Source organism: Pararge aegeria, chromosome 6, assembly GCF_905163445.1.
Source record: "Pararge aegeria chromosome 6, ilParAegt1.1, whole genome shotgun sequence".
In the NCBI taxonomy this organism is placed as follows: domain Eukaryota; kingdom Metazoa; phylum Arthropoda; class Insecta; order Lepidoptera; family Nymphalidae; genus Pararge; species Pararge aegeria.
Genome location: NC_053185.1, coordinates 4,372,222 through 4,383,589, shown reverse-complemented (window position 1 = coordinate 4,383,589; position 11,368 = coordinate 4,372,222). Strand labels below are relative to the sequence as shown.

At 38.1% G+C, this 11,368-nt stretch overlaps 1 protein-coding gene across 1 annotated transcript in view; it reads right to left on the bottom strand.

Moving 5' to 3' along the window:
• Nucleotides 1-850: 850 nt before the first annotated feature.
• LOC120624264 overlaps nt 851-11,368 on the bottom strand; it is a 31,633-nt gene continuing 21,115 nt past the window's right edge. Inside the window, exons 4-8 of the mRNA XM_039890713.1 lie at nt 9,894-9,976; nt 9,193-9,329; nt 4,136-4,316; nt 2,870-3,021; nt 851-972 (exon numbers count right to left, since the gene is read on the bottom strand). Of these exons, the coding sequence (XP_039746647.1) occupies nt 851-972; nt 2,870-3,021; nt 4,136-4,316; nt 9,193-9,329; nt 9,894-9,976 (675 nt within the window). The remainder of the gene's footprint in view (nt 973-2,869; nt 3,022-4,135; nt 4,317-9,192; nt 9,330-9,893; nt 9,977-11,368) is intronic.

The following is an 11,368-nucleotide window of genomic DNA, read 5'->3' as shown; positions in this document are numbered from 1 at the left end:
GGATATAATTGTCCCCTGCCCATGCTAGCCGTGCATGGCTAGCACAGGAGAAAAAAAAAAAACAAATTTTAACTCCCGATTATATCCCCTGATAGTGGATATAATTATTGTGTCCACCTGCTAAAGCATGGGAACATGGAATAGGAGAAGTTTACGCCTGTTCATTATTACACATATATTATTCGAAGATAAATTGTTATTCTTTCCCCGAGGAGATAATTGTCTGCTGCCGTTGCTTACCGTGCTGTGATAATGTCACTCATGAAATCGGTTCAGTAGATCCGGAAAATACCCCCGACAATCTCACAAACTTTACCTTTATAATGTTAGTATAGAAGTGTAGATTATAGGTATAACTATAAAAGAGGCAAGCAAATTATGGCCATTGAAATCCATTTCTGCGGGATATAGAATTTAGTCGATAAAAGCTGCTAATACCAGCAGCACGGCCTCATGAATATGATAATCCGAAGGTTCTTATTACTCTGAATATTATTCGGAAATCTAACATTGCTCTGGTATGAATTGTAAGTAAAACTATTCTTAAAATAATAAAAGTAGGACTTTACCTGCTACCTTTTGATAGTATGGCTATAAATAATTTCTTTTGCGCGTTTTTCCATTATTATTGTTTTTTAGAAATCCCGGGGTAACCATTTTTTTCGTGGGATAAAGTAGCAAAAAGTAGCCTATTTAAGTTTCTATATTATCTTTGAATTAATTTTACGTCAAAATTTAAGATGTTTGTTCTTAGTAAATAGGGCATGAAGGACAAAAAAACAAACTTTCGCATTTAAGGCAAATCGAGAAATGAAAAATTCCTTAATAATCAAATATGAACAATTTATTATTATATAATATCATGATATAATATTAGGTGTAAAACTGTCAACGTCCCGAGCGCAATGGCGATATGCAAAGAGTCCGCTGTCCTTTTCCCTGCGCCTTGATGGAGTTCAGCCAAACTTTCCCCTGGAACAAAGAAAATTAGTTTCAGACAAGGATTTATGGGCCGACCATACTCAAACACGTCTGTCTTGAACCCGATTACCCTATAAAATACCAACTTTCGGTCCCTAAACTACCTCTATGCAGAAAATCTATGATCGCTTGTTCTGCAACCGTACTTTTTTCCGGAGTAAAATAACGTATGTCGTATCCTGACTATAATCTATCTCGGTGCCAAATTTTATCAAGAGGACCCTCCATTTATGACATAAATAAATGGCTGCGCCCAAACTGGGTGTACGTATACAATTACTGGGATACATTTTATAATTAGATTTATTTTAAATATTGTATTACGAATGTAGCATTATGAAATTGAAATTGTCAAACCAAATACTCCGGCGATAGCCAAGTGGCATTCTCGGGGGTGTGCGAGTTTGATCTCTGGCACGCACCTGGCAGGTACTTGCTTTAATAGTGCAGGAAATAATGCCTGAGATAAAAAAATAAAAGCTCTAAAACAATTAGATTTTTTTTTAAAAGAGTTTAATTCTTAAAGAAGGTAATTAAAATCGCGCTACGAACCTAAGGAGAAAATAAAACGAAGTAACAGCGGGAGTGTCATGCGACGCGGTGGGTTGGGGTAGTGTAGAATAGCGGATTCAAGATTGTATGGGAATTGAATGATCCGTATATATATTATGCGGAGGAAGTGGCGAATATCCGCTACCGTACTATGATATCCTAGCGTTTAAGCGTATCATCTTTGTACGCCTATACCTGCTATGTTATTAAGGACAACAAATTGCTTGTGTAATCCAATCCAGCCGTTTATCTTAGACGCAATAACAACGTACCGAGATCGAGTTATTGATGTAGAAATACCGATAGCCTAGTTGAAATTGACATTCATTACTGCTACCGAGCTTGCGCAATGTAGAACACACACGTCTTTAACACCCACGAACACAAACGTGTGTGTGAAAAATATTTAAGTGCAAAAAGTTTATACTAAAAAAACAAAACATAAACCGCCTGCAACTGTAACTAGATAAAAAAAAATCAGAAAAGTCGTTTTTTGTGGTTTTGTATATTTTCAACGAATAGAAAGCGCTACCTTAATTTCGATAAAACCTTTATGGAACCTATTTTATGATCTACCAAACAAAAAAAAATATCTAAATTTAAACCACAATTATTTTTAAACTGTTTTGACTAAATTTTGTTATAAAACCTGAATCCTGTAGACGGACATAGGATACTTTTTAGCCTAGACAAACATTCGGTTCTCACATAGTTGTTAAAAAAATACTCGTATGCACTCACCCGTATACAGCTCTTCGACTTCACAGTATATTCAAAATCAATATATACAATGTACGATACAATACGCTACCTAATAGCAACTTTACCAATGTATTTTGTTACATAACAAGGTAAGTCGCTGAACGATCACGTTTACGACCAGGTACTGCAGTATCACGTAACTTTACATGTCGTAAACATTGAATTACCTAGCGTAGGTATTACAAGTCGCACGAACACTTTTTTCCGCTCTGTAAATTCAAAGATTATTGCCATTTATATACTGTGGCTTTGCGTAGTGCATAAAGCGAAATAATATTTTGACAAGAAAACCTTTCTTTACGGTTAGGAATGGGGATAGAGGTAGCGAGGGAAAAACATAGCGTTTTACAAATAAATAAGAAACTTAATTTTTAAGTTTTGTAAGCTATTTTTCTTTAGGTTTTTTTTTTAGCGGCAACAAAAAAATATCATTTGAGAATATTTCAACTATCTAGCTGTCGCAGTTTATGAATTACAGCCTGGTGACAGATGGACGGGCAGCGGAGTCTTAGTAATAGAGTCTCGTTTTACATTTTAGGTATGGAACTCAAATAAAGGAAATAGACAGTATTACCTTTTATGACATGTAGTATGACGTGTGCGGTAGAGGGTGCGGGGGGCGGTGCGCGTGCAACGTTGCATGTGTAGCGGCCCGCGTCGTCGTTTCTGACACGTGCTACCCGGAGCACGGAGTTAGCGCCGTTTGGACCGAACTCTGTTCTGACACTGAAATATAATATTTATTATAGGCTCAACAGCTCTTGGTAAACTATAGGTTGTTCGGAGCCTTACGTCTAATACGTCTGTCAAGCAAGCCAGTCGACTGGTGCAGTGGGCTGCGACCCTTGTTTCTGAATCCATGGCCGGGGGTTCAGTGCCCACAACTGGAACATGGTTGTGCGATGATCATGAATGTGTTTCAGTGTCTGGGTGTTAATATGTGTACTATAACTAATTATGTATATTATTTATATAAATATTCATCAGTCATCTTAGTACCCATAACACAAGCTACGCTTACTTTGGACAAGATGGCCGATGGCGTTGTGTGTATTGCGGTAGTATATTTATTTATTATTATTATTATCTTAATCCTTTCTTCCTTACTAATAGTATAAATGCAAAAGTGGGTTTGTTTTTTTTGTCCTTTCTTCCGTTTTTTATCCCAGGAAAACGGTTTCTTCCGGATTTTTATACGTTGTGTTTGTTTGTAGTAATAATGCCAACAACTACTTCTAATATAAATGCAAAAGTTTCGATGGTTTTTTTCTCGATCATGCCGAAAAGGCTAAATAGATCAGGATGAAATTTTGCATATATTAATTATCTCGAGAAAACTAACGATTTCTGCGAAATTTTCCAAAATGAAGTCGTTAACAGCTATTTTTTAAATATTTTTAAACCAATTTTGCCTGACTTGTTGCTCTAGTTGTTTGCATGTTTAGGTCACGAGACAAACATTTCATTGCATTAGGATTTGCTGTCAAGAAATATCTAAATATTTCTTGGCAGAAAACCCTGCCAGCAGCAAATACCAGCTATGTTATAGGAAATTTTCGCTCTCCACTTACGAATTAACGATAGCCTTTTCAAGTAGAATAAAAACGTAAGTTGCAATATAATAAAAAATGGAGCTACATATCTATAAACCGGCAGAATCGAATTTTAACGTGTTCCTGCGTAAATGGATCTTGAATTATATTACAGTTATTCTCTGTTGTCATTACGAGGTAAGTAACTCAAAAAAACTCTCTTGTCCAATCAACTTCCTTATTTGGAAGTTGTCGCTTTTTTTGTTACTTAAAATACTAGCTAGCATACTCTAAAACGAAGTACAAACCTTATCCCCCCTCTGGTCGTGTCGTCATTGAGCAGCGCTTCCCGCCTGTACCACAGTAGCGAAGGGCCGCCCTCCATTCGAAGACCTCGGACTTCGCACCGCAGGGCTACAGTGCTGCCGAGCTCGCACACCTGCTCGGACACTTCAGCACCAGCCCCGTCCACTATGCGGACTGACACCTCTGCAAGAAAATTATATTTTATATAATCTCGTCGTTTTTGTGGTCGAACCGATTATTATGTATTTTTGATAGTTACAGGTGGATTTACATTTAAGGTCTAACCGACAGTCCTCTGTACAGAGCGTGCATGGAGGCAGATGAAACTCTGACACAGGTATTTCTCCGATGTAGTGGAGTAGCAGAGCAACGCGCAGCATACCTTGGCTCCCCAGCATCACTCCCTGAAGCACTTGGCGACCTGGGCGGCCTGCTACGCTTCTGGAGTGAGCTCGGCTGGCTGGAGTGACCCAGCGGGGAGCCGTAGCAGTGGCACTACGTACAACGGGAGGTTTCGGTCGACCAAGGACGGAGACAAGCCCAGGGAAAGACGAAGAAGAAGGTATAGGAAGGTATAGGAGTCTCGGGTGCTGATCAACTAGGTGTTACAAGTAACAGGCATTTGGTTCCAAAAGGCTGAAAATAGGACTAGTATAAAGGACTACGTAATCGATAAAAAAGTTTGGGTATAAATTATTGTTCTAACCAGGTTGCTCTTCTAATAATTTAAAATGACATTGTGAGATAGTGATAACAAAAAAAAACACCCAGCTAAGTTTGTTGTGGGCTTCTTCTTAGACCAGGACGCGTTTGGAACCCTCGTAGCTTTAGTTTTTAAGTTTACGAATGTGGTTATATAATCTCTCTACCGAGTAATTCTTATGTACGCATCAAAAGTGCCACCTATGGGCCTACTTGAATAAAGATATTTTTGACTTTGACTTTGGATAAGTTAGCGCTGCTGAAAAGGCTATGTTCAGCAGTGAATGCATGCATACAGCATAACCGCGAGGCGAATTAGTGCTCCCGTATGATGTCGCGTAGAACCCCATTAGGGTTATGAGTTTAATATAACTAGTAACTACCCTTACATGTTATCGTCATTAGACTGCATCGCCACTAGCCACTAGGCAATAGACGTCAAATAAAAAAACAACCGAAATATCACCAACATCGTTATAATAAACTTTAACAACGGTTTAACGTGCTATTACATATATACACGACAGGTTCATAAAACATAAAACTGTAGGTATGTTCGTTAAAGCAAAAGTGGCACTGTATTTTCCGGGGGCTTTATGTCAAAAGTTTCAAAGTGTCGGACATTTATTACAGTGCTCCATCAGTATTTTAATGCGAACTATTAAAACGGTTTGTAAAAATTTTATGAAGGCGTAAGCTCAGTGTTATTCTTGGGCCGAGACATATTTTTATTAAATTTTATAGACTTCTTTGATTTTTCATTTTTATTCCTTGACCCGCTGTAAATCCATAATATAAATCCATGACGGCAAAGCTGAGCTGGTAGGATCTTTGCCAATTTAAGTACTAACCTTAGTTTAAGCCTTCAGAAAAAAACGCTAAATGGTACTTTCTTAGAACGTCAAATACATACAGGAATATTATCAGGATGTAAAATCGGTCTCATTCAGGACACGTGCGGTATAGCGTCCCACGTACCAGTGACCCGCGCGTTACAGATAACAAAGTATGTTAAACCTTCCTTTATGACTTCCCGACTCTGGTATGATGTTCGTGATATAAGAATCCGAAAAGAGGCCTATTATATTATTTTACCAGCAGTTACCCCGTAACTTCGTCCGCTGATCTTTTCTCCCACAGTACAAAATAACCACGAACTCTCATTACAAAATCTTCCATTCTTTCAAGTTCCTTATTTCGATTCCAATACAATATTTTTAGTTCACTCATCTCCTCCATTATTTTGTAGCATAAACATGTATGTGTTTCTAATATCATCACAAATTATTTTTTGTTTGTATACCTACCCTCGTTTTTATGTTTATTTCTTGATATGGAAGAGCGGTGTCTCACACAGGGGTCCTTCCCTTAAAAAAAGCCATTAGCGTTTACAGTAACTTTATTTACCCAAATAAAGTATTATTATTTAAAAAAAAGTTATTTTTTATTCCCCTACAAGGTAGCCCTTGACTGCAATCTCACCTGATGGTAAGTGACGATCCAGTCTAAGATGGTAATGGGATAATCTGTTAGGGATAAAGCTGCTATATTAAACCCATAACTCTAATCGGTATTTACTCGACATCATACCGGAACTCTAAATCGCTTAGTCTTTGTCGCTACGGTGGTAACTAGCCGTCCGAAGCGACCCCCCAGACCAGACCAGAGAAAATTCAGGAAATATAAAATCCAAAATTGTCTTGTAGGGATATAGCTGCTATATTAAGCCCATTACCGTAATCGGTATCTAAGCGACATCATACCGGAACGCTAAATCGCTTATCATCTTTGTCGGTAGGGTGGTAACCCACGGCCGAAGCCTCCCACCAGACCAGACCAAAGAAAATTCAGAAAATATTAAACCCAAAATTATCCTTGCCGGGATCAAACCCGGGACCTTCCACTTAAAACCACGGCGCTTACCACTGCGCCAATTTCCCATTAGCTGGCGCGTATTACGCCCAATGGCTAAGTCTAGCGATTCGATAGCGCCTGCGTTTCGGGTATCACGCCCGTAACTAAACAGATGGACGGCTTATATTTTTTGTAAATATTATTATAGTAGTAGGTTAGTTTGGTTTGTACATAAGTCTCGTAAAGTAAAGTCTGTTACTTGATTGTTGTATCAATAAAAATTTTTACTATTTGTAAGCGGCATCGTTTTTTTATACCAACTCAGTGCAGTGTTTTTTGGTATTCGAACCGCGTGTATCGGAGATTCCGTCTTCTCACTACATCTCATCTACATCTTAAACTACAATGTGTTAATGACAACCGAAATATAAGTTCAAAAGGCTTTAAACGTACATTATTTACCATTTATTATTATTAATATTATTTTATATTAGATATATCTGAGATTTATCTGTTAAACCGAAACGCTAATTGTTTTTGAGTAAACCATTGCCATAGTTTTTAATAAAATAAATAAATAAATATACTACGACAATACACACATCGCCATCTAGACCCAAAGTAAGCGCAGCTTGTGTTATGGGTACCAAGATAGCTGGTGAATATTTTTATGAATATGATACACATAAATACTTATAATATACAGATAAACACCTAGACACTGAAAAACGATCATGTTCATCACACAAAAAATTTTCAGTTGTGGGAATCGAACCCACGGCCTAGGACTCAGTAAGCAGGGTCGCTGCCCACTACGCCAGTCAGCCGACAAAATAAATCTGATGCAGCCCTAACATAACATGCAAAATTTGATATCAAGTAACTCCTGTCACTTTTCCTGTCACTTTATTAGATAGGCATCGCGTAACGTAGGTACTATGCACGTTTCGGTCTTTTATCTTCAGTAGGGTTGTCGTAAGTAAACACTTGAGATGTTTTGAATTAGTTTGTATGGGAAAATAGATATGTTTCTTTTGACTTAATATTTTTATAGGATGAATACTTAAGAAATATACTTATGCACCCTTCAACAGTATTTCGTAATTCGGTTACACGTTGTATATATACGAACGAAACAATAGTTTAAGTATATTGGGTGAATTAGTATTTTAATAATAAGCCCTCCAACCAGCATTGAATCCGTATGGTGGGACAAAGCTCTAAATATCTCTCTTTTATTATTCTATATCTCCAGATATTCTTTACTCCAGATGTGGTAGTAAAATTGATGAGGTTTTTATTTATTTATATTTATGCGATATCTATAAAACTGATCGTCCCTGAATTTCCATTTCAAACAGTCCACAATATTGGTTTTAACGTTTCATCCACTTCGGAAAGTTGAAGTCAATCTAAACAGACCCCATTCCAGACACGTGCGGGGTTGCGACCCGCGACTCTGACCCGCATATTATGGATAGGAAAGTAAGGTAACCGTATGTACAACTCTTCATGCCGTTTTGCCATTCCGATAAATGTGCCAACGTGTGAACCCAGAACGGAAAAAATCCAGGCTTAGCTGCAAAAATAAGCATGGCGATAGTACTGACGTGCTCTGACACAATAAGCTATATTTAAGGTCATGAAAATTTACGAATTAAAATGTATGTTTTAATGCATTAATCGGTAAATTTTTATTATTTTTCGTTATAGGAGGTTCATATAAAATGGTGTACCTATTAAACTTGAATTATTTTGATCCATTATGATCATCATCATATCAACCCATTACCGGCCCACTACAGGACACGGGTCTCCTCCCACAATGAAGGGAAGGGATAACGACCGTAGTCCACCACGCTGGCCGAGTGCGGATTGGTAGACTCCACACACCTTTGAGAACACTATGGGGAACTCTCACGCATGCACGTTTCCTCACGATGTTTCCTTCAAACTTGTAAAAATTTTTAAGGCATTTCTTCTGGGGTAAATTTTGTCCAGTTTATATAAAACATAAGCTTAAAAAAAATCCTATTATAATATTAAGGATTTATTGAGGAATTGCTCTAGCTTCATAGCTGAATATAAATTTACTTTGTGTGAGAACATTTGTCACCATGATAACAAAAAAAAAAATACCCGGCTAAGTTTGTTGTGGGCTCGTTTGGTACCCTTGTAGCTTTAGGTTTAAGTTGGCGAACGAAGTTATCACCATCCCCTTACAATTATGAAAACATTTATGTATGAACGCTTCATAAGTGCCTGCGATAGGCCTACATGAATAAAGAAATTTTGAATTAGAATTACAATTTGATCATTTATTTAGATAACGCTACTAAAAAGATAATACGAGAAAGCACGAGTAGGTGATATATAAGACTAGCTATGCCCTGTGGATTCCCACGTACACTACGGGTAACTTTGGTAAATTGCGTCAGATCTCCAATTCGCCGATACCTCTTACTGAACTTTCGTTCGATAACACAATCTGTAATCGACTTACCAGGTACTCTCAACGTAACACGCGCAGTCCTCGGAGGATGTGCAGATAGTTGACAGTCGTAGAACGCAGCATCTGATGGCCTCACTTCCTTTATCTGAAGCCTCCAAATGTCAGGTGGTATGTAGCGGGCTGAATATCTAAACAAAATAGAAAATAGTTCACTATTATGATAACTTTTCATCAAAATAGTTTTAAGAATAACTACTAAATTATATTATGTAATACTTTTAAAAGTAACTTTAATTTTCAATACTTATAAATTAACTAATACTGTACAAGTCATGCCCACGTAGAATGCTAAGAATGCTGGCTGCATTTTTGCGCTTAACAGCCAGGCTGATTTGCGCAACATGATCCAGCCCGTCTGTCACCAGACAACTCAATCTTTTAAAATTGAATATAAAACATAAATTGTATGAAATAACTAAAAAAAACACGCTTCAATATAAAATCGAATTTAAAAGTAGATAATAATATAAATAAATTAGAAATTAGAAAAGCTTGGGTCGTAAATATTTTAATGTCCAACATTATGGAAATATCTTAATAAGCACGACTTGCTTGACTTTTTGAAGGGGTAATATGCGTGTAAAAAACCGTTAGCAGCACTTGTCGATTACTTTATCGATAGACCGAGTGTGCCTATGGCCAGAACTTAGGCTTCTGTTCTAGTAGTACTTTTTACTTGTTATTATATTAACCTGTCATCAGCCGTGTACTGTTGTGTCCCGGTTGTCAGCAATTCCATCGGCTGCTCGTCGTTTTTCCGACGTACCCACGATACCTGGGACAATATTGATAGCATGTAAATTTATATTATACTAGCTGTTACCCGCGACTTCGTCTGCGTTTGATTTTGTTTTTATCGTATTCAGTATCGCTAAGCCTTAAATGAGTACATGTGACTGTCAATTAATTATAGACAAATAATTTGCAATAAAATAAAATTGCGACTATAATGATATATCTAAGCTATCCTATCTCTTAAGTTGGACCAGACTGCTCACGGTGTGCCAATTTAAATTAAAATCGGTTAAGTAGTTTAGGAGTCCATCGCGGACAAACATCGTGACAGGAGATTTATATATATTAAGATGAGTAGTTTTTTAGATTGCAAGTCTTCTTGACCAATGACGTTACTAAGACCATAGCCCAACCGCTCTTGGACGTAGGTCTTCCAAATTCTACAGGGGTGTATTTTATGCCTGCAGCGAGCCCCTGATATCGTTTGTCCACCTAGTTAGGAGCGCATCGACATTGCGCTTTCCAGCGCGGGACACTACTACCTTTAGAAGCCAACGTCCATTAGTCCAGCGTCGCGCTACGTGACCCGTCCATTGCCACTTTAGTTTCGCTACTTGCTTACTGAGTGACTCTGACTCTTGCCCAAATACCAGGTTTGGTTTCATAATCTTCGGACCTATCCGAAATGGATTGGTAAACGTACATCTTTTTTTCAAATTAATTCTAGGTAAGGTTGTGGCAAAACGCTGACCTTTAAAAAATTTTCACCAGACCAGATTTTTCTTGGCTTCTTTCTCGATTGAATTTGTTAGCTAGGTTTTTAGTTTCACAATGTCAATGAAGTCATAGTAGAGCACGTTAAGCCGCCGCGTCGTACCGCACATGACCTTTTACCATAGAGACATTATTCTTAAGAGCTTGCCAACCGATATTGATTCACCATGGAGGTTTAACTCTCTAAGTCTCCTCTTATGAGATTCGAGACTTTTGTCCATTGTCCACCAGTGGGAAAACCAATGGACGTCCACTGCTGGACAATGGTATTTTGTAGTTGGTTCCAAATACCACGTTATTGTGCCGTCGCCGCGAGTCGTTGATGTCATCCATCCAACTCGTCGGGGGCAACCAACGCTGGTTCTGAAGCTTGGTCGTTAACTATGGTGGCCACTCAGCGGCATTTCCCGTTGAGTGGCCCATCGTAGAGAGAGCTATGCTTATAGAATTGCTACGTGATCAAATCAGGAATGAAGAGATCCGTAGAAGAATCAGAGTTACCGACATTGCGAAGCTAAAGCGGGTTTGCGAGTTATATAGCTAGGTGAACCGATGGATGGTGGGGGTCCCAAGGTGCTGAAATTGTGACCTGGTAAGTTAAGACAAGCTCCTTTTGTTTTCCTTAAAATTGGACCTTGAACTAGTAATAAAAGCTTAA